Source organism: Colossoma macropomum, unplaced genomic scaffold, assembly GCF_904425465.1.
Source record: "Colossoma macropomum unplaced genomic scaffold, Colossoma_macropomum, whole genome shotgun sequence".
NCBI classification, from domain to species: Eukaryota; Metazoa; Chordata; class Actinopteri; order Characiformes; family Serrasalmidae; genus Colossoma; species Colossoma macropomum.
In genome coordinates, this window is record NW_023494785.1 from 35510463 (window position 1) to 35534213 (window position 23751).

A 23751-nucleotide genomic window follows, 5' to 3' on the forward strand; every position below is an offset into this window, starting at 1 on the left:
CTATTTTGGTTCAGACCCGGACGGACGCACTTTTTCTCCGTTTACATGACGTGGCCGCGCAGGAGTCGATAGGCTGCGGCTCCGATTTGTCCGTTTCTTCTGCGGCTGATTGTCAAAATAAAAGCCCCAAAGTCTGGCACAGATCGACTGATTTAATCATTTTAATTGTGCGTTTGAACACTGATCAGCCATAACATTAAATCCGCTTCCTTGTTTTTATACCCATTGTCCATTTTATCAGGTCCACTTACCACATAGGTGCACTTTACACTTCTACAATTACATACTGTAGTCCATCTGTTTCTCTGCATACATTGTCAACCCTTTTCATCCTGTTCTTCAATGGTCAGGACCCCACAGGACCACCACAGAGCAGGTTTTATTTGGGTGCTGGATCTGGTGTTTCCAACGTTGTGGTGAATATATTGAGGCCACAAATAAATATATTGAGGTCAGAAATTAATATATTGAGGTCACAAGTTATGTGAAACGTAGCCCATGGCCTTAAAGTATTAATTTGTGGCCTCAATATATTAATTTGTGGCAACGCCTTATTAAAAATAATAACCATGTCACAATAGAAGCTCCGTAAGTTTATGCTTGAGTAGTAGCAAAATATCTGTAAACCTTATTTACGATAAGTTCACAGTTTTAGCTAAAAGATATTGTTTAGTATCGCAATATACTGTAGTTACTTGAATGTGCTCTACGGGTTCTTGAAGACTTTTATTTTGTCACGTGACAAAATAAAAGTAGAAACTTACGGCGCGTTGCTTGGGGAGGGTGTTTTGGACGGGTGGTTAGCTGATAGTTAAACAAACTAACCTAGATACTTTTGGCCGGGTGGTTTTAATAAATATTTGGAAGAAGGCTACTATTATAAGTGAATATATGACTGCCTGTTATTAGCGAGGTGTGGATGTAACTTAACTACTGCTGCGGACTCAAAACCTTTTGTGTTGTGTGAGCTAGCTAGCGTTACGTTAGCTAACGTGCTAATCTGTAAACACATCACATTCGCACAGCGGTCTGAAATAAATGCCTTTACTAAAATCGCAGCTTTTGTAATTCAGAAGTCGTGTTTCATTGTCAGTCTTCACAGGGATATGTCGCTAAGTTCAATACAGCCCACATTGTCTACGCTGAAGACATGTCAGGTCGACATTGGTACAGGAATGGACATCGTGTCAGACGTTGCTTTGGACCTAGTCGAAGCCCAAGGTACAGTAAAGTTAATCTGCTGCTGTCAGTCGACTCGTAGCCGTTGCAAGTTTTACTGCAGAATTGGCAGTTAAGTTTGAAATGATGTGGTGCTTCATGTGCCTTGAAGGAAGCATGTGCTAACCTCCACCCTCCAAGCCTGGTTAGCATCATGTCACTGGGGAGACCTAGCTGTCAGGTGGAGTTGGACATGATCAAAATCCTCTCAGTATCCCTAATATGTTTTGATTCTCCGTAAACGTCTCAAACTGGGAGTGTTTTGGTCCAGCAAATTCTTTTGATGTCTCTGTACTACACTGTGAGTGATCAGAGCACTACGATTCTTCAAAGCTTTTAGAAAAAGAGGGATCCTCTGTTTACATTCTATGCTGTCAGCACGTCGTGGTTGTCATAGTTAGTGTCAGCATTTGTTGTTGTTCCCTTTTTGGCTATCTAGGTTTTGGCACTGAGCGTGGATCCAAGACGACAGGAAATTTGATAAAAAACATAGCCGCCTTATGTTAATCTGAGCTGACAACTACTGTATAAGCAAAAAAAAAAGAAGGTAGGTGTAAAATAAATATTTGATCAAAAATGGCCAAATTCATAAAGTGTAGCCAAGGTCTTCCGAAATTAACAACCTGAGATATATATGACTGTCTCATGTAAATACTTTGTAATTGTAATTGACCAAAATACAAAAGCAGTTACCTAAGATTACTCTAGGGTTGGAAGTGTTAAAGACTCTGTTTTCATCCTCGACTTTCCTTTTTTAACAAGCCATTTTATTCAGATCTCACAAAAATTAGTAAGTAAATAAATAAACGAATAAAAATAATAAGAATCTACAAAATATTTCAAATTATCCTCTTTCCGATCTGATGTCTAGCTTTATAGTCTCTGTTCTGTTGAGTTGCCTTTGCCTGTTAGTGGATAAGTAGTAACACAAGACTGTTGTAGAAGCCGCTGTTGTTCATGTTCATGTAGGCATGTTGTTCATGTTCATGTAGGTTTTGCTGCTCATGAGTTGTCATTTCTCTGATTATGTTGCAGATTGAAAGTATATATAAAATTCATAAAAGTGTACAAAAAACCCTGAACCGAACTTGCTGTTCAAATATGTTATTGAAAGCCAACCAACATGTACCAGCTGTGTTACTTAGTGTCCTCTAGGATCCACCATTTCTTAAGTTTAAACACCAGCAATTATGATATAATTGTGTTCAAACATTTTATTCCAGGTACCGATGACAGTCCAAGTTTGAGGAAACTGGAGCAGATGATGTTGGAGTGCGCCACACTGGACAGAGAGATAAACTGCTTTGTGGAGTCTGTTGAGCAGATGACAGCTCGAGTTAGTATTTCGGGCAGTTTCTCATGGCTTCATGGCATTGCTTGCCAGGTTTTCTCCATCCCACTTATTCATCTTGGTGATGTTTCTCCTTCTTTAGGTGAGACATGAACCTCCACATGCCATGTTCACGCTGTTGGACTCGGTAAAAGATCGCTTCTCTGAACTCATGGCCACAGATGCAGACATTCAAAGGCACAGTAAGGTGGTGGCCTTCAGGGACAGCATCAGGAAATCTGTGTTACAAGGTAGGCTACGGATCCAAAGTGTTGACTTATATGTGAATATATACTGTAAACTAGATTAATTAATAGTGTTTTTTATTTAGTAGTACATTTATGACCTCTTCTCTTAGAGGGCAGTTGTTAGGAAATGATTGACCACAGTGTGATTTGATTATTTTGGTATGATTCAGAATTATTTCCACCATTTTTTTAAAAAATGTGTGCTTAATTAAATGGTTGATATGTAAATAAAGTCATTCAGAGTGGTTTGATGTGAAGTGGTGCGTTACAGAGATACTTATGGACAGATTTTCTTACAGTGGTTGTGATAGGAACTAGGGGTCACAATGTCCATCACACAAATATAGCCCTTTTATTTAATGTTTTTTAATAAGTGACCCCACACATGCTTTTTTTGTTTTTATGTTATGTTAATAATGGCAAAATAGTGGTAAATCTGAACTAATACATTTTCTTTGGGTACTGTTTTACCTACCCTACCCCCTTCATGTGCTCCTACACCATGATCGGCATAGCCAGCTCTTCCAGCGATGTGCCAAACTTTCCCTAATTCTGACCTTCCTATTTCTGCTCATGCAATAACAAAGAGAATAGGATGATTCATTGCACTAGATGATAATAATACTAGATGATAATAATTAAGTACATAGTGCTTAAAACAGTTCCATAACCTTTCAGTTTTATTTCTATGGATGCATTTCAAATAGGAGAGAATGAGGAACTCTGATTGCTGTTAAATGTGCTCGAGCCCCAGTATGAAATTCCATCATACCCTGTTCATGCATGGTGCCTAGCTTTGGGTGGTGTAAGAGTAATAAGGTATACTGCTGTACTTAAAATTGTTGCCAGTATTTAAATATGATCACAGTATTTAAAAATTGTGTCAAATTTCTATTCCACATTCAAACGGCCTGTTAAACTTATTATACTGTAGGGGGGCTCACTAATTGTGAGAGCTCACCAATATGAAAAGCTAAGGACAGCCAGGAACACTAAGCCCGATAGTGGCTGAGTGACGGCTAAGAGCTACACTCACCACAGAACATGTTTTGATTTTGGCTTTCACTCTAACACCAGTCTCTTGGCAACTGGGAGTCATTTTAGCATCAGTTAGCTGGAATCATGCCTTTGCTATGGTGTGTGGCATGTTTAGCCTGCTGAGCTATATTCAGCTTGGCCATACACTATAGTTTCAACGGTACAGAACAGGTTTGATTTCGGCTTTCTGCCATTCCAACACCAGTTACTTACTTTTTGCCCTCTCAGACATTAATCTTTATCATCTAAAGTTTTTTCAGCAGAGTACGGAGCCCGGTAGGGGTCACTAAAGAGAAAAAAATTGTGAGGAGGAAAATCTGTCCCGGCAGTTTAGAAATCAGTACTCTCGGTTTATAAACTGTGCCCACGCATTTGTAAACTGTACTCTCGGTTAGCAAAACTGTACCAACGGATTTATAAATTGTACTCTCGGTTAGCCAAACTGTACCGAAAGCACACGCTGCCTCCCACAGCTACGATACAGGCCACATTTATGAGATATTTTTAGAAACTGGAGAATTTTGTGACATTTCTGAAACAGGTCAGGCAATTGGACGACACAACTGTGTCGACCTTTCATGATAAAAAGATTAATATAAGCAAGTAATGTTAACGTGACATAAAGCAGACATTACTAGAAAGTAGGTAGGATATTGTGCTGTAGCTTTCACACACACCGTTTTCAGCGGCTTTACCATTTCATTAAATTACAGTTTAACCTCACTGCTTAATTGGAGTGTTTTGTAGACATGTATTATGTGAATGCATTTGTTTAAAACGAGGCAAAAATAATCTTGTTTTTGCCTATATTATCCCACCACGCGGCCAGCGACGACTGAATGGAGTTTCAGCCCGAAGAGCACATTGCATGTTAAAAGGAATAACATTAAACCCTGACTATGCAAGAATTGCTGGATATTTACAGCCCAGTGAACAATCAGCGTTGAAATCACGTGCATGAGCGTCATTTCAGTACAGTAGTTTACAAATCCGTCGGTACAGTTTTGCTAACCGAGAGTACAGTTTGCAAATCCACGGGCCCAGTTTATAAACTGAGAGTACGGATTACTAAACTGCAGGGACAGATTTTCCTCCTCACAGTTTTTTTTTCTCATTAGTGACCCTTACAGGGTATCAAACCTGTGCTGTGGTATGTGGCACTGCTTGGGTCTGTAGCCTGCTTGCTAAGCTAATCTTAAATTAGTGATTAGGCTACAGATTCAAACACCACAGAACAGAATTAATTTAGTCTTTCTGTCTTTTCAGCAACAGTTGCTCAACTTCACTCCCTCAGATTTGAATCATTATCTTATAAACGTATGTAGGTGCTTTAGTTAGCCAGAATCACACCTGGTCTGTGGTGAGCAGAGCTGTTACGCTAGCTAAGCTAATGATAACCTGCTCTTCTCTTCTAGCTAGCAGCACTGTTAAACATATAGCAGTTGTTCGATAGATGCCTTTGACATTTATTGAATGATGGCTTGGAAATCGTTTCCTGTGTTCTCTTATTTGGAGACCATGTAAGCGAACTAAACTTTGTGATTGTATTAGATTTTAAAATAAAGGATGAGACATAAATGCTTTTCATCACTTACATTGGGATACTGTATACTACGGTAATGTTAGCAGATGTTTTGAAAGTATGAAACAGGTAGATACTCCACTTTGTGCTGGGTATGGCACAATTCATTGCAATTACGGTGAATAGTTGGACATCTTGTAAAAGAGAACCTTCTGGTTTGTATTTGCATGTCCTGCATTAAGCTTATGTTTAATAAAAATATGAGGTTCAAATTTGGTAACATTTTTCAGTGCTAAACGGAGATACCAAACAGAACCGTCGTCCAGAAACCAAGGACCAAACCGTGAAAGGGGTGAATGTTACACCTCTAAATGAGAGTCATTTTGTATGTGTACCTGTGTGTAGGAAATCAGATGGCAGCTGCTAACGTGGAAGAGGAGCTGGATGAAGACATCGCTGTAACACAGAGTCAGACAAACTTCACATGTCCTCTTACCCAGGTATTATTCTTCTCAGTCATTTAAATATAAAAAGCATCACACCCAGTACTGAAGGTTAATTGTGAAACATCTATCATGCGTGGTGATCATTGTGGTTCAATAACACCTTGTCATTAACAGGTTGAGATGGTGAATCCAGTGAAAAATAAAAAGTGCCAACATTATTATGACCAAGAAGCTGCACTAGCCATGATCAAGACTAAGCACAACAATAAGAAGAAGTTTCGGTAAGCTGAAACTAACCTTGAACAATATTGAACCTTTTGCTCTTTTCAGAAGGCCATTTAGATTCTGCTAGTACATTTTGCAGTCAGGCCCTTTTCATCACCGTTATCAGTAAGTGTTGTCCTTCAGCAAACCTGGTGTAATCTCACCATGGCCATGTACATATTAGCTTATGTATACATCGATGAGCCAAAACATTCTGACCACCTGCCTCATATGGTGTTGGTGCTCTGCATGCTGCCATAACAGCTCTGACCCCTCAAGGCATGGACTTGACCTTTGAAGGTGCCCTGTGGTACTTGGCACCAAGGTATTAGCAGCAGATCCTTTAAGTCCTGTTTGTTGCGAGGTGGAATTTCCACAGATGCTTAATTGGATAGAGATCTGGAGAATTTGTTAGCCAGGGCAACATCAGGTTTCTCAAACCATTCCTGAACAATGTGTGCAGTGTGACAGGGCGATTTATCCTGTGGAATAAACCCATTACTCCCATAACCAGCATTAAAAATTCCTGTGACTTGTAACACAGTAGACTTCTGCTGATTCGGGCCAGTTGGGATAGCCTTTGAAGCTGTCCTGCATCGATGAGCCTTGATGAGAATCCAACATGACGACTACAAGAACTGACTGTTCATTTACTGTCCAATGTATCCCAGACCTTGACATAACTGTTGTTATGAGATAATCAGAGTTGTAGAACAGATAGTTCTGGTCCTAAAATCTGATCGACTGGCGTTCAAAGCTGTTGTAAAATCCACAATGTACCGCTCCTATGACCGCCTCACAACTGAGCTCTGTATTACTGCGCCACAGCAGGGAAAACTGTTCAAGCATTCATCTTTGACTGTAACGCTGATCGCACGGCGCACCGAGTGTACTGATAAAGTAAGAACGCGTTTTTGTTTAAACTGACGTTATGAAAACTTATTTTCTTTACTAGAACTTGGCTGGTCAGCTAACCAACAGGCTAAAGGATAAAAAACATGCTAAACAACACCAACATTATATCACAGGCTTGTATTAAAGTACTCGTGATATGACTCACTGAAAAACGGCAATGTAGAAGTCTAAAGAATGTCACCTGAATGGCTTACACGCTTTAAATGTCCGTGTTTGTCATGTGTAGCATCAAAGCCAGGCTGAATCCCAAATGGCTCTGTACTCACTGAATAGTGTGCTGTGTAACATTAAGTTTCTTGAAATTCTAGCTTCTGCTGTCAAATAGTGCACTGCTTGTCGAGTATGAATGTGGATGAATCCCAAATGACCATTTTTAATTATATTTTGCATTGTTGGGTGCAGGAGTCAGTATTTAAATTCCAGCGTAGCTAGTGAGCCGTAGGGAGTAGGAAGCCGTTTGAGATTTAGCCCCAGCGTAAGAAAAGTGGCGTCGTCAGACTGGCTGAAGAAGACTCGCTGTTGTAATTTGGTGACCAAAAGTACTTTTAAAGCAAAGTTTTTTGCATTAAACAGTGCTGTGTTATCATATGTTCACTGTTATATGAGAAAAGTTTTAAAAAATCATGAAATGTCTGCAGTAAACAGTGATTGGCAACGAAACGCTCTCCTCATTCAGCGGTCAATGGTTGCTTAGCAATGATATCGCAGTCTAAAGGAACTACATTTCTTGGCGAAATACTTATGTCGATTATTATTAAAAATAAATAACAATATTAATATATTTTATGTTGGCCGGCGTTTAATAAAAGCAATAAGCCACTCGAGGCAGTGCGTTACTGCAGTTTTATCACGGGGGAGGGAGTTTTAGGCAGAACACCCTTGCCTGTGATGAAGTCGCAGTAACCCACGACCTCATATGACTTATTGCTTTATTATTCACTTCATCTGTGATTGCTCATAATGTTTGGGCTCATTCCTGTATATAAAAATATATGTTTGCAACAGAACCAGCTGAATAACAGGAATATAAATTCCTTATCAAAAGGATAAGTCCCTGCCCCCAACAAGGAGGATTCTGAAAAGAATGCCCCAAGGTTTCATGTTTTGGTCTGAAACTGATGATAGGACACTACATGATGATTTCTCTGATGGTATTTGGTATTTTAGAAACATGGAAATGCCAGAAGTTCATTAACTGTTGACTGTACATTTGTAAAAACAAATGTTCAAAATACAGTTTCCACTGTTAAACTGCAGTATTAAATGCCATAGCAGACATAGTTAGACTGTTCGACTCTCAATTTACTTGATTCCACTAATTAGCTGCAAGTCTTCATTTGATTGTGGCATGGCAGTAGATTTTGGAACACATTCAGCAAATCCTGGATTTGTAGAAGTTGGCTGGTAATATATAGTATATTAGCATATTATAGTAACGTAATATGATTACTTTTTATTTTAACAGGGCTTTTTAAACAAATGATTAAAGATGACTAGGTGACTTAACTGTGCTTTGTGTGTATGATAAAACTTGTTTATTCAAATAAGATGTGATATAGAACTACAACAGAGAAGGTGGGGAAAGCAGCTATTGTGCCTCAGTCACTGATGATCACTCACAATTAGCGAAATGGCCAAATCTCAGTGGAACAGTATATGGAAATGTTTCAAACATATGTAAATATTGCGAACATAAAGATGATAAATATGTACAGTATACATGCAGTATGTATGTGAGCTTAGTACTCGTGAGCGGTGAAGAAGGTGACAAGTTCAGAAACCGTGGCACGAGAAAATTTGTGATTCCAAAGCTTTAATTTACGTCTGTTCATTTCACCACTTTGCAAATTATAAATAAGAAGACAAATGTAATCAGTATTATTGTATGCAGAAGCAGTAGAGGCACAGTTATTTTTGATTTAAGTACACTGACTCCAGTATGTGATGATGCAGGGAATGTGTTTGGAATTGTTTTAAAACCTCTGCTTCAAACACAAAAGTTACAAAAGAATCAAAACCTTCTATCATCACTTTATAAACCGTATATTTGTTTCAATGAAATTGAAAGTATATTTGATGTTGGAAAAAATAAATAATTGCAAAAAATAAATGTGAAGGATAGGAAACATAAACAGGCATTATGCAGGTAAATTAGATTAGATTCAACTTTGTGCAAAGTAGATCTAATGTGTTATTTTAAACAGGTAACACCTGTAATTTTTCAAGAAGAGGGAGCTTAAATGTATCTGTATGCTCCTTTTTTGATGATGTATACTTTAATGGCATTAATCATCTTGTGTATTTCTGACAGCTGTCCTGTTGTTGGCTGTGGGAACATGGATGTGAAACAGTCAGATTTGGAACTGGACCTGGTGATGAAGAGAATGATCCAGAACCATAAGAGGCAGAGCGGAAAGAGTTGAGTTCTGAGTCATAGAGTTACAATCTTTATTTTTGTTGAAACATTATTTGACTTATTGGGCATTTCTATATTTGTTTCTAGCAAAAACCTTTGCAACTTCATTGTGTTTTATTCTGTATCATATTGTATCATATATGTTTTTTCTTCAAATAAATGTCTAATATTTGCACCCTATCACTAATTTTTGTGTCATGCTCAGTCTGTGTTACACTGTTGCAAGATACATTATGACTGGTATAAAAATACTCTATGTAATATGCCAAGGATTTTTTTTCTTGAAAGACATCTGTTGCTCCACCCCTTCCCCATGAAGGTCATAGTTAATAATTAAAATGATCTAAATCTTGAAGACAAGATACATATTCTTGTAATTTAAACCAGAGCCAGATTTTAATTCAATTTAATTTCACTGTAAAATAATCCATCACAACACCCATAAAAGCAGACCTTCCCCATGTCACATGGACAAGAAATCATTGCATAATAAACAAACATCACAGGGTAGTAATACACACTATTTAGACAGGCAGGCAAGTCAAATATCATTCAGATCGTTCGTTTCATACAGCAGATACAGTAGTTTCAAACTGAACCCAGCCATCAGGAGGTTTGCGATGACGTCTGGATTCGGAACAGTTTTATGCTGGAACTGAAGTCTGATTGGTTACACCGAGAGATCAGTCCCTTCATTTACTAAAAGCTAAATAAATGACCGGTATTTGTAACAAGCTTCCGTTCCCCTGATTCCACTGCATTGCCTTTTCCTTTCAGGCAGATGTCACCATCTGAATGTTGGCTATGGCTTAACCCAGAGGTCACCAACTCTGTTCCTCTACTTTCCTTTTCTAAAATGCAGCTACCCCCCAAAAAACGCATATGATTCAACCAATCAAGGGCTGAGGAAGTTAATTAGCTGAAGCAGGTGTAGACTTTGCAGGAAGGCAGATCTCCAGGACTCCAGGAGTTGGTGACCACTGGCTCAACCTGTATATTTTTCTTGAAGGTTGATAAATCAAACGTAAAGCACACAGACCCAAAGTTTTTCAACAAACGTTTGGGTTGGTGTACGTGTGATTACTCAGAATCTTTACAATGTTCTTCCCCATTCACACTGGTCTAGAATGTTCTCCTCAGTTCACACGGGTTCATTTAGCCTGTCAGTGTCTGTTCTGGAACGTTCTAAAGCTAGCTGCCAACATTAGAACATGTGTGTTGGAGAATAGTGGGAACCTTGAAGTTTTAGGTGCATGGTTTTACAATTATTGGGACAGTTTATGGAGAAAAAGGTCAAAAATGTCCAGTGAGAGATTCTCTTTGCCACTTATATCAGACACTCTGGAGTCTGGCTAAAGTTAGCTGGCTAAAAGAATCAGAATCATTTTTCTTCAATTGGACATGAACTACGGTCACTTCAGCAAATGACAACGTGGCAACAGTGTGTCTAAACCTAAGACCTGGGTGGGGAACTGAAGCCAGTTGGCTGATTTCCTTGCTCTAAGACACCAACCAAACCTGGTAATTTACTCAATCAGGTGAACTTGAGCTGGAAAAATCACCAAACTGCAGAAATCCAGCCCTCTAGGACCACATTTGCCCACCCCTGACCTAGGAAATGAACATAAACCAAACTGCACCCCCCTGTCAAAGGACATTCTTTCAGGCAAAGCTGATGAAAGCAGATTTTTTTTGTTCTTCTCTGTCTGTCCCCTCAGACGGATGTAAAGTAATAACGTCTTGCACTTGTGGCATTAAAAAGTGAATCTTGATTTGAATCAGTATTGGGGAAAAAAAAAAAGCAAAAAAAACAAAAAACAAAAAAAAACACAACTTGATTGTTAAAGAATATAAACCCAGCATACAAATTTGGCCTGAGGCCTCAACTAAAAAAAGTACAAGACCGGCATCTACTACCTGTCAAAACTCTGACAGCTTTGTATGTCTGGTCAGAGACAAAGGGACACGGAAACGTCCATTCCATAACAGTACATTACAGTATGACTTGGATATGAGAGACGCTGACCTGCTTATTTTCTACTTTTTGTCTAGCAGAATAATTTGAACACTGCCATTGGTATGAAAAGAGGAGGAAATTGGGTACTTGAGAACACTCATATAAAATAAAAGTGACCAAAACCTACAAAACACAGGTGTCTGAAATAAGCACTAAATATATGTACTTGTTGCTTCTTTATAGGACCAAGAAAAATGGCAGATTTCCCTTTCAGAAATGACCCCTGGGCCTATAAAACTGCAGAAATGATGAGGAACAAACATGTAAAAGGCATCTCCATGTAACCTGGATGCACCATATCATAAGTAAACAAGAAAATGTGTTTTTCCCCATATATTTTAATGTTATACTTATCTGATCAAGTGGTTTCACATGATCAGCAAAACAACCTGCCTGACTGTTGCTTTTTGACTGATTGTTGTTTGTAGATAGATAGAAGAGAGCTTGATGGACTCAGCTTGTGTAGTCCTGTCAGCGCTCTGGCCTGGTCCATCTGTGTGAGTGTTAAAACGCAGTACTGTTTGAGCGCCTCCGAGTCCGTTTCAGTTTCGGTGTTGGTCCATGTCCCCCTGTCTCTCTGCACCAGTCCGAGCCTGGTGGAGGGGCAGAGCTGCTGAGAGTCTTGGCCGCCCGTGCCGCTCTAACCGATGGTGACGCCGAAGCCGCACTGGAACTTGTTCTTGCGGTGGTTGAGGAAGGCGCCGAGAGCCAGCGACAGAGGGAGGGGGACCAACTTCTTCTCCATTGTGGCCCCTACCACCCAGTTACTGTCTAATGAACCTGGAATGGAATTTAATGGAGAAGTTAAACATCGGTTACAAACTCACTTACATGATTAGTTTTATATGAGAAGGTTGGGTCATGTCATTTTTATCCTGCGTTTCTCAGTTGTTTTAGTCACGTCCGAATGTCATTCATTTTTACAGAATGCGCACTCACACCTGTAAAGATTCTGGGGCTTTTTACCTTCTACAAACCGAGCTGTAGAAATATCCTCAGGTTATGTTAACCCCTTGTGAATCTTCATGTCAGTAAAAATGCTATCATATTCTGTGAAAAAGTTTCTTAAGTATTGGAAAAGTTGAAGATGTAAAGTTACTGCCCTATCCTACATGTACAACTCAAAACATGTCAAAATTACAGAAAAAAAAATTGACTGTCTGTGGTTGGTCATTGGCTGTAAATTTCCAAGCATTCCATTGCATTCCCTTAAGACAGTGAGGTAGATGGTTAAGGTATAACAAAATAGCAGCTAAATTAAATGTTTCTACAAGTTTTCTACTCATTCTGCTGTAACAGGAGCAGCCACTTCCACTTTTAAGAGATTTAAGAGATTTCTTATCCCGTGCGAACTGGTCATAAACATTACAGACGTCCTGTGTTGAACTGCCATTAATCCACCTCCCCATAGGAAACTAATCCTGTCTGAATTGGGCTTTTCTCATCCAAATTTCAGAGTCCAGATATCTGAAATCTGAGCCAACCCTTATAAAACCCTACTCTTACAAAGGTGGTTTCTAAATAGTTTAAAATTAAGTTTGTTAATGGATATTAATTAGGTCATAAACATCAATAAGCAGTTTTAACGCCTAAAAAGAAACAGTGACCTGTTATATCTGATGAATATCTGATTAAGATGACAAGTTTAATGCTGACTCATAGAGAAGATAATTAGCCAGTAAGATTTGAATATAACGTTACAGACAAATGTAGGCTCACTATTTGGCAAGAAACAAGTCAGTATTGCCCTTTTTATAACCACTTATTAATGACTTTAGGCGTTAATTAACTAATTTTCACAAAACATCATCAATCAACAAAATGTCATTTGATCAGGGGTTTTCAAACTCTTGCTTACAGGTGTAATTACTGTAAATACCAATACTGTACAATAACAAACAACAAGCAATGTATTGTGCAGTCCTACCGCAAAAATTTAGGACTTAATTTCAGAAGGTACCTTTAAATTGAAGATTAGCTTTGGGGAGATCCACCTGATAGCCGAATGACACACTTGTTTCTTGCGTCCGTGTGCTAGCCTCGAACTCCACCCCGACCTGTAACTGCAGGAAGCAGTGAGAAGGTTCAGAAAGTGGGTCTCATTCATTTCATAAAGTCAAATCAGTGACCTTATTACTCCAGCATTAATGTACACGTGGATAAATTTAGTTAAAACATTTTATGTAGGGTATAAATTCCAGCAGCATTTTGATGACATTCTAAAATTGTGTTTAAGGATTTATCATTTTTATATTAAAATCACAACTAAAGAGTGCAGTTCTCAAAATGCAAGAGCTGTGAGTTTAATTACTCCTACATCATTCAACATTATCTTAAGTTTGAAGAGAGGAAATTTAACGTAATGACACAGATCTTAGTATCGGTCTGGCACAATACTTTTTGCGTTCAAGTCCCAAGCCTTAAAAATGGATGTGCTGGTTCTCATGAGATAAAAAGGTATCTTCTTTATCGCAACTGCAGTATTGGTCAGAAAAATCACGATTAGATATTTCCCCCAAATTGCCCCACTTTTACTTGGGAATACAACTGTAATTAAACAAGAAGGGATTAAGTGTGAATGCAAGCCGAAATGGAAATCCCGGTAAAGCTGTTGCGACAACTGATCGACACAAGACCTAATGTAATTGCCAGGAAATCACCAGGAGGGCTTGTGTGAACAAAACCTGATACATTACTGGGAAAGCTGAGTCATGTATTGGCTTCTATTTGCTTTACAGTCAAGCTTTCAGATTTTGAGAGTGGAAAACATAAACGTATTTTGCATGATTCTAAACTGCTTGAGAGAATGGAAAAAAGGCGCTTCTTTATTTTTCAGGCTGCGACTGCACAAAACTGACGCAGCACCTTTGACAAAGTGGAATGTTTCTTTAAGTCTTTTATTTATTGAGTTGAGTTTTCAGTTTTCGCACTAGTAGTTACTAGAAGTGCTTTTGTACTTGCTTTGGAAATGAAGGAGCCATTTATGCAGAGGAAATCATGTCCTGTTTAACAGGACAAATCTGAACGTGTGCATCCCAGTAAAATACCAATTAATGGCGGCAAGTGTAAATGATGCAGTCCAAACGTTAGCAGCAAAGCCAGTAATGTACTGGGTTCTAAACGTGGCTTCTGTCTCTTACTTTTGTGAGACAACCTTTGATAAAGGGTGGAACATATAAATGGAACATATAAAACTGAAGGTTACCTGGTCATTAGCTTTGTGGTAATATGAAGCATGCGCACCAGCTCCTCCAACCGTCAACGTGGCCACATAGTTGTTACCTGAAAACAATAGTGTCGTCATTGGTATAGATCTATATACATATCCATCTACAGTACTGTGCAAAAGTCAGAGACCACCGTTTTATTTATAATCAAAATGGACAGTAAGTACAGGTTGTTGGCTGTTGTTCACAAAAGCTTCCAACTCCAAGTATAACACCAAATCGCTCAGTGTTTCACTGGATCTTAGTTTGTGCACCTGTTGCCACCTTAACTCTTTCATCATTATAATAATAAAGCCAATGAGTTACAGCTGTGTCCTCTCAACAAAAGCTGTTCCCAAAGCTCTCATACATTATATTCCCATTCAAAGAGACACTAACATTCACAAAAGCAACTACCCAAACCCACCGTAGCTGCCGAACAAATTTCTCTCATGTGTTTCTAAAATGGCTAAAGAAGATATTTCTGAGGAGTTTAGCATAAGAAGGGAAAATCAAAGGAAAATAAGTGGGAGAACAGTAGTTTCCAAATTGAAAATTCCAGAAAGATGCAGAGGAAATGGGACTTGTACTTCACAGCCCAGTTGTTTTGTTTTTGCACTGTAGTAGACTGCGTACAGTACTGTTGTGAAATTTCAATTTGTTGAATAATCTGTCAATATACAAGCCTTGGTTGCATAAGTTGGGACAGTACATGATATGCAAATGAAATTTAATTCATTTTACCTTATTAACTTGATTGTTTTATGAAAATATACTCTCATTTTGAAACTAAGAGCTGCAACACCTTTCAAAATAGCTGGGACAAGAGCAATTTAAGGAATTTTTGGAAATTTAGGGAGCAGCTCTGAATAGTGCTGCAACTCTTCAACTGTAAACACTCTATAAGAATAAAGACATGCATGTCACTTTAATGATAAATAAGAAAAATGTTTTTTAAAAAATCATATCATTATTTGTTGTTATTACTACAGTTACTGAATAAACTGGCAACCCTTATTAGGTTGCTGACATTGTTTCAACATGTCAGCGATGAGCAGCGCAAGACTCGTCAGTGAGCGAGGGTGTGACCTTGTTAAGCCTCTCAAATAAATGTTTTATATCCGAGCATGTGCTAAACTCAGTTGTGTCGGTCTTATCGCCTGGTGCAGTTTAAATAAGTTTCTTTTTTCTCTGGATGGAGGGCTCTGACTCCTGCTATCACTGTGGTTTTGACAGGAAAGGACTATCTGACTAACATGAAAAAAGCTATCCATAAATTGCTGTTTTTGCATGATATGCAGGCAGATTATCTTGGTCTTTTTAGATGCGCTGTTACTATGCTACTGGTGACTCACTAGTGTTTAGCTTGATAAACAAAACTCTCAGAAAAGGCTTTCAATAACTTTCAGGAAAGCTCAGTCCATTATGATGGGTGGAGGCCATATTTTGGTACGGTGCAATAGAATATAGAGAAATCTGCATTGATAACCAGCATGCCTCTGGGATGGATACCACCACATGGTCTTGACAATACTTTGAACAAACTGTTGTCACTGTATCTGCAAATGGAAGTTAAGACTCTAAGGAACCATATGTCAACAACGTCCAGAAATGCTACCAACTTCTCTGGGCTCCAGCTTGTCTGAAATGGACAAGCCTAAGCTAGGCATGGACCAAAAAGCCTAAAAGTCAGGGCCAATTTCCCTTAGACTTGGGAATAAGGCGTTGGGACACTGGTCGTAATGTTCAGCACCCAAAGGCCCATGATTCTAATACAGGTCCCATACTTAACAGCTATCACAGCCTCTGGACAAAGTATGCTGTGGTCAGACAAGTCAACCCTACAGACTGTTTACGGAAATTATGGATGTCGTGTTTTCTAGGCCAAAGAAGAAAAGGGCCATCCAGATACCAGCGTAAAATTCAAAAGCCAGGGTCTGTAATGGCATGGTCTAGAATGATGTACACATTTTGGGGCAAAAATACAGATGCTACCTGTCTCACACTGAAAACATGTAGCCCAAAATACAGCAATAAAGGCTCTGTACGGTTGCGCAACTAAAGTTTTGTATAAAAGAAGAGCAAAAAATCTGCTTTCAAAATGTAATCAGTTCATGAATGAAGTTTTGTTAGAGGAAGGGAGATGTAACACAATGGTAAACATGGTTCTGCCCTCACTTTTTTTTAAATGTGTTGCAGGTGAAAAAAAACAAACAAAAAAAAAGTGTTTCTGTACTGTTTTCTATTTAATACAGGTCAAACAGAATTTACTAATCACTGCTTCCTATTTTATTAGCGTTTAATATATTGTCCCAATTTTCTTTGGAACTGCTTTGTACATACATTTATATGGTGTTGCATAATTACCTGTGTACCTGCCCACTAATGAGGTCACTGTACCCTCCTCTCCTGGTCTCCTGTGGTAAACCAACTCACCACCCAGTGCCAAAGCAGGTGACAGAGACTGAAGGTAATGGGCCACTATAATACCTATAACAGCAGACAAACCATGAAGAATGTAGTGTTACTAAGAGTACTTGCATTCTTATATTACAACCTAACATTTAAAAACTTAATTGTTTCCTTTTTTAACATATAATAGCCAAAAAAACATCCAAAGGAATGCTGAAGTGGGACTGAAAACTGTCCCGCTAACCATGTAGTACAACTTAATTTGTTTTTCCTTGTTTCTTTCCAAAAGCATTTCATGTAATATTCTTGATTATACCCTTGTCAGAAGTACACAGTCTTTACTTGAAATTTAATCATGCTGACTGAAAGCTGTTTGTCTGATATTTGTGTTGCTGTGTGATCTGTGAAATTGAGCTGAATTACAAGTTTCTAGTCTAACAGGGATAATCTGACGAATTCTATTATTGATTCCACTCAAGTTACACTGGCATTGGAAATGGGGGCACTGTAAAGTTTTTAAGGTAATATGTTTAATGACTCAAACACTTCAAGAAACAAGAGATCACATTTAGAACTGTGTACCAGTGTGTGCTTACATTATCTTTAAGAACCATGTCTCTTCTCCTGCCAGCCCCAAACCAATTTAATTACCCCATTTATAAGTGAAAAGAATTTTTACAGTGATAGTTTGCATTAGAAGCTTAGGCAATGGCCAATTCAGGAGAAACATTCTGTAAACATTTCAAAGGGAATGAACAGGGAAATTACCAGATCCAACAAGGATGTCTGGATTGCCAAGGGTTATAGCAGCAGTGAAGTCATCTCCACGGTATTCTGCATCACATTGCCAGTTCACAAACTTGTGTTGCTGTGTCTGTAACATAAGACTGTGATAAGTTCATGCTCATCACAAGCATGGGTTAGGCATATCATAAAATCACTTAACTTCATGATCCTAGGAATATTTAATTTGGTTTGATAGTACTCCATACTTGGGCTTGTGCTTAATGCTCAAGTTACAAATGCAAAAAGTGTCTGGTCAGAAAAAATTACACCTTTTTTACAACTATAACCAACACCCTGCCTTTATTGCCTAACAATTAGTGCCTGACTGATATGTTTCTTGGTCAATAAAGCAACAGTAATGATGCAGATATAAACACATTTGTTTTGTTCTTATGCCAGACTTTACAGAGCCTGCTAAATCAGGGATGGACTTGCCATCAGGCGGACCAGGACAATTCCCAGGGGGCCTCTATGCGTGTGGGCTGCAGACAGAGCCAGAGAGAGAGAAATGCATGGTTGTTTTGCTGCTGTAGTCCTACATAAAATTAATGTAGATCGCCCGGGACACATGGCATGTGCTGGGCAAATACTGGAGTGTACATATCTAGACACAAGGCTACTGCATTCTCAGTGTGTGGTCACTGGCCAATTATGCAAATGTTGCTGCCCCAGAAAAAAGCATAATGATGACAACTGTGAAAGTTAAATCAAGAGGGAGATGGAAAAAACCTAAAATAAAAATTAAAGAAGTGAAGATATCAGAGCAAGAAACCGCAGTGCCAAAGTGCAGATGGGGTAAGTCAGCTAGTTCATTCAGTCTACTTGTACACTAAGGCTAATTAACTAGCTACAGCGTCTTTGACGTGTTCACACTTATGTATTTTAAAGAGGCGGGGTTGCGATTGTTGGGTGTCGTGGTGAAGGAATGGTCACTGTGACGGTTTCAAGCTCTGAAACCCAGGATTCACATGTGACCTGAAGTCTCATATACATTCCTGATACCTTCAGTCTATAAGTTTGTTGCAAACTGGCTGCTGGAAAATAAAATACGCTCAACGTCTTTCCTGGACATCCACATATTTTCTGTACATAGAACAGATTTCGATTTATAGCCTATTTATTCACGTATTACATATGCTGTTGAGAAGCCTAAAGATGTGAAACCGTATTAGGGATGGGGCCAAAAAAAGCCAAAAGTTGAGCAATAAATCTGTCTTTCATATTCAAAATGGTATTGACCAAAAAACTCTTAGTTTTAAAGCTTTAATTTCTTGTTAATTTCAGCACTTTGTCAATCATACACAAGAGGTAAAATGTAACAGTCTGTTTAATTTTTCACCAAATTATATCACCTCATATTATCAGTTAGAATTGTCAGCTAATAATATAATATTATATTGATCTACATATACGCTAATACTATACAGGACTAAACAATTCAAATTGAGTTCAAATCAGTCATTTTCATCTCTTAAAGGCTGACTGTTTTCTCCAGTGTGCAGCACCCACCTGCATAGCCACCTTGGAGCGTATGTGTGTTGTCAGCTGATGAATAACCTGTGCGTTGAGACTGCCTGTGTTGTCCATGTCACCAACCATTACAGGGAAAGACTAGGGAAAGAAAGCAGCATATGTTATTTACATTACCCTGTATTAAAACTAATTATGCCTATTGTACATTACAATCAATCTGGAGCCAAACCTGGTGAGTTTAATGGTTTCAATCTCGTACTGAAAAAGATTTTTGGCATACGAATTTAATGTTAAATCACTCTGTTAATATTCTCATGAAGTCAGCATTACTGTGTACTGACATAACCCATAGACTGTTCTCATAAAAAGGCCATCAGATCAGTGAAATATCTTAAACTTTTTTGAAACAACAAGTCTCACCTCAGCAGGTCCAGTCTGTTTGCTCCCAACATATGTGGCTCCAAACCTGTAACCAGAGTCTCCAATGGTGCTAAGCGTAACTGTGTGGCTAACCTGTTGTCAAGAAATGGACAGGTTATAGACATGCTTTCTTTACTCTAGGACTGCATAATACAAAATATCACCTTGCAGTCACACTGCTACATATCATGACTGTGATTTGCGTCACAATATGCTAAAAACATCAGTGGACCCTTGATGTGACATGGTTAAAGATCAGGCTGCAATACTTTCACTAAAATGGTTACATTTATTGCATTATGTGACTGCCTTACTTTAACCAAATATCCAATGAAACTCAAATGGAGTGAGGTTGGACAGAATGCTCTTAGAACATGATAAAAATGTGTTTTTGTCCCATAGTCTAAGCAATTAACTGACCAGCTACAAACTAATTATGCTTAATTATACTATAACTTAATAATAACTCAGCCAGTTTGCAATGTAGTCACTGAATAATAAGACACATGATGTAACAAGTCTGGGACTTTAAGGGTTTAAGACTGACCTGGAAGTGATTACTTAACCCCTTGTTGACCACCAGCCGCACTCCCTCCATCTGCAATGGGAAGACTTCTGAAGGTCAGGGAAACAAAGAAAACTGTCAGATCAAGTGTCATCTACTCAGTACTCAACAGTATGGACATAATTCAAGTACGGAGTTACTCACACCATTTACACACTTATACATGCTATATACAACGAGAGAAGATGATGAAAGCTAATGTGGTCAAACAAGCAATGCCCTTGGCACACTGACCTTTGCACTTCCGATGACACTCCTCAAATGTCCCTGGATTGGGCAAAGGGGGCTCTGTCTCTGTCCCAGGCTGGCCTGTGGAGGACTGGGCTGGAGATACTGGGGGCATGGTGAACCCTGGAGGTACTGCCACCAGCCCCGGGCCCGCCTGGGTGCCACCACCCCCCGAAGCGGGAGGGTTTGGGGAGCTGGCAGCCAACACACTGCCCATGCTGCCATAAGAAAATGACAGTTAATAAGACAAGTGCTGACATGACATCACTTACTCAAGAGGGTTCTGTGTTGCTAGTGTAAAGAGGTAGGAATGAGAGTGAGCCCCTTAAAGTGGAATTACACCGATCATTCAATAGTTCAGATGGAATCAAAGTCATTCAGGGTGGTCTGGTGTGAACTGATTAACTGCAGCCATTACATTTACTACATTTAGTGGGGGGCAAAACAGTCATATTTTATCGATATCTCAAAAGACACATCACAATATATTTTACTGAGCTTATTGCGAATATCGTCGGTGCTTTAAGAACACTGACAAAATACATGTTTCATCGCGAAGTGTTTAATTGGATTTAGTTCAGCACAGTATGTGAAACACTGAACTGTTGCTGTAGGTTTTTTATTAGTACTATTATTATTATGGTATTTATAACTATGGCACATCAGATTCTATTTTGTCTGTTCCAACTCATCTCATGCATCATCAAAATGTCTTGAAGTATGTCTTGAAGTATCATGATATAATACTTTTCCTATTATCACCCACCTCTAACTATATTCAAAACCACCAGTGAACCTACAGGCATCCTCTGAGTTTTTATATGCAATGTTGATAATAGTAAAATAATGGTACATCTGAAAATCAATTTTTCTTTGTCTTACAATGTCCTGTATGCACCTCTCTGCAATTAACTGATAAATAATAAAAAAAAAAAACATGTTCATCTCATACATATAAAAAATGAATCAAGCACCAGGCAGCGCATTACATGTTTTAGCTTTCTGTGAGGAAGCTTTCAGAGACATTAGCTAACCTCTTTAGACATCTGGTTCCCATCACCAGCACTGTGAACAGGTCTGATTCGTTAAGTTTCCCTAAGAAGGAACATTTCGCATCAAACCACTCTGAATGACTTTGTTTACATCTTAACCACTGAATTATAAAGAAATCTAGAACAATCAGTATAATTCTCTTTTAAGCTAGACACCAAACTGCAGGTGTTGGTATTATTTCTTAACACATATGTACAAGTGATTAGCCGACATAAACATCAGTTATTAGTCTAAAAAGAACTGAGATACTCAGCTGTTTGGGCATTTAAATCATAGGAGGCTCACAGCACATCAAGCTCACAGCAAGAATGTGTCAAATCTATGCAACACTGTGTAACGGAGGAAAGACTTCATTTACAAGCAACGACTGCAACTTTCCTGGCATCGGTTATTTCGGCGTATCCTTGACTTAGGTCAGGAGTCCTGCTAGTTTAGAACTATCAAGCCATGCTACACCATCAAACCGTACAGACTGTAACAAAAATAACCAGTATAAATAACTTGGTTAACTGTCCGTAGGTCAGCAGTGCCGGCCACAACCTCTAAAGCTTCTCCGATATGAAGACCAATTCATAACCAAGTACAAAAATAAAGACTTGCCTCACGGTTCGCTTGGCAAGCTAGGTTGCTAACGTTAGCTGGTGGGTGATACGACTCTGGAGAAGTGGCTGCATTTCCTTTTGAGAGCTAATACGCTCCCCTCACTGTCTGACCTTACGTTGGTTGACCTAAAGCGTATATTTAGTGACATTTGCAATAACGAAAACGCAGCCGGTTCATGAACAGATAGTTGAAAGGGTTCGTGAGGCCTCGTGTGATACTCACGTTGTGCAATGCGGTCCAGTTCTTCGGCTATAAAGCGCCGGTACGGTGTTATGGCACAACCTACAAGACTGACGACTTGGCCCGCCCACAACGTACAGATCCGAAGGTGATTGGCTGAAGTGCGTTATAGCTGCAAGCGGATTGGCTACGATTGAGTTTCCTGCTGAGGCGATAGGTGAAGATCGAGAGTCGGGGAAAGACGTAATATTGACCACGCCTCCCAGTTCAAGGGTATTGAGTGGGTTGTCTAAATGGACAGCGCCACAGGATTGGATTTAACTACGTTAATTAAAGGGGAATTCCACCAATTTTTTAAACTTTTTGAATAATTTAGTCATTGGGATGTAAGCAAAGTAATTCAGAGGGATTTGGTGCAGAATAGTTCATTGTAAAGACTCAGATTTCTTTACAGTGGTGATGACAGGAACCAGGGGTTGGGTCACAAACACAACACAAATATAGCCATTTTATTTACTATCCAAAACCACCAGTGTCTTCTGAGTTTTTTCTGATGTAAGTAATGTTGATCATGGTAATATAGTCATGAATCTGAAAAAAAAAAAAGTTTTCTTTGGGGACTATTTTTCCTCACAGCGCCCTGCATGTAACCCCTCCGCCATGAATGGATTAAAATACATTTCAAGCCAAAACTGAGACAATGTGTTACACACCAGGCAGTGTATCTGCCACCATTTCATCTAATAACATTCTGTGAGGGAGATTTAGAGGCATTAAACTCTTCAGACGTCTGGTTCCTATCACCACCACTGTAAACAATTCTGACTCAGCAGGTTTCTCTAAAACAGAGTATTTCACATCAAACCACTCCGAATAACATCTCAAGCATTTAATTATGAAGAAATTTTGAACAATCTGTGGAGTTCCCCTTTAAAGACTTTTGCCAAGATGGTTTAGTAATGACAAGCAAGAACCTGAACCCGCAAAGAGGAAGCAAGACACTTAATACACTGGCACTGCCACTGAAAATAACCCCTAATTCTTATTTCCATTCATGTGAAAGAAGGGAATTTGTAATAAAACCTTAGAAACACTGAAAGTTTGTAGGGACTGAGGCTAAAGTCAAGGAGAGTGGCATATAACAACACAATACTCCAGTCTCTTAAGTGTCTTAGTCAGGAAGATACAGACAAGACAGGAGACAGATAGAAGGTAATCAAGAAGCCAGATGGTTCAGTTAAAGGGCCCAATTCATCGAAAAATGAGCTTTCCTCACTTTCTTAAAATAAGAGTTTGATGTAGTATGTAAACATTGTTACAGTTTCAAAGCTCACTGTACACTCTCCAGTCCAGATAGTCTAAAATTCTATAGGTAAATTTTGAATTCACTGCAACCAACACATTTCAGCAT

At 38.9% G+C, this 23751-nt stretch overlaps 2 protein-coding genes across 2 annotated transcripts; one reads left to right on the forward strand and one right to left on the reverse strand.

Annotated features, from left to right (window-relative positions):
- Positions 1 to 359: 359 nt before the first annotated feature.
- nsmce2 (NSE2 (MMS21) homolog, SMC5-SMC6 complex SUMO ligase) lies at positions 360 to 9577 on the forward strand. Its single transcript, XM_036592601.1, has 6 exons — positions 360 to 1221; positions 2442 to 2554; positions 2652 to 2799; positions 5762 to 5856; positions 5977 to 6083; positions 9293 to 9577. Exons 1-6 carry the CDS (start codon positions 1107 to 1109, stop codon positions 9402 to 9404), a joined length of 690 nt encoding a protein of 229 aa, XP_036448494.1. The 5' UTR covers positions 360 to 1106; the 3' UTR covers positions 9405 to 9577.
- Positions 9578 to 9768: 191 nt separating this feature from the next.
- On the reverse strand, positions 9769 to 22458 carry tomm40 (translocase of outer mitochondrial membrane 40 homolog (yeast)). Its single transcript, XM_036592575.1, has 10 exons — positions 22383 to 22458; positions 20511 to 20722; positions 20259 to 20326; positions 19712 to 19804; positions 19328 to 19429; positions 17801 to 17906; positions 16988 to 17110; positions 14620 to 14696; positions 13375 to 13477; positions 9769 to 12194 (listed from the first exon to the last, which is right to left on the reverse strand). Exons 2-10 carry the CDS (start codon positions 20719 to 20721, stop codon positions 12055 to 12057), a joined length of 1023 nt encoding a protein of 340 aa, XP_036448468.1. The 5' UTR covers position 20722; positions 22383 to 22458; the 3' UTR covers positions 9769 to 12054.
- Positions 22459 to 23751: the final 1293 nt, after the last annotated feature.

Bases quoted from the DNA above. Each gene is read 5' to 3' on its own strand.
- tomm40 (XM_036592575.1), bottom strand. From the start codon at position 20,721: ATGGGCAGTGTGTTGGCTGCCAGCTCCCCAAACCCTCCCGCTTCGGGG. The intron at 19,430-19,711 runs GTGAGACTTGTT...TTCTTTCCCTAG, and splicing joins AACAGACTGGACCTGCTGAG to TCTTTCCCTGTAATGGTTGG. The intron at 14,697-16,987 runs GTAATTATGCAA...TATTGTTTTCAG, and splicing joins ATTAGTGGGCAGGTACACAG to GTAACAACTATGTGGCCACG.
- nsmce2 (XM_036592601.1), top strand. From the start codon at position 1,107: ATGTCGCTAAGTTCAATACAGCCCACATTGTCTACGCTGAAGACATGT. The intron at 1,222-2,441 runs GTACAGTAAAGT...ATTTTATTCCAG, and splicing joins GGACCTAGTCGAAGCCCAAG to GTACCGATGACAGTCCAAGT. The intron at 5,857-5,976 runs GTATTATTCTTC...TGTCATTAACAG, and splicing joins TCACATGTCCTCTTACCCAG to GTTGAGATGGTGAATCCAGT.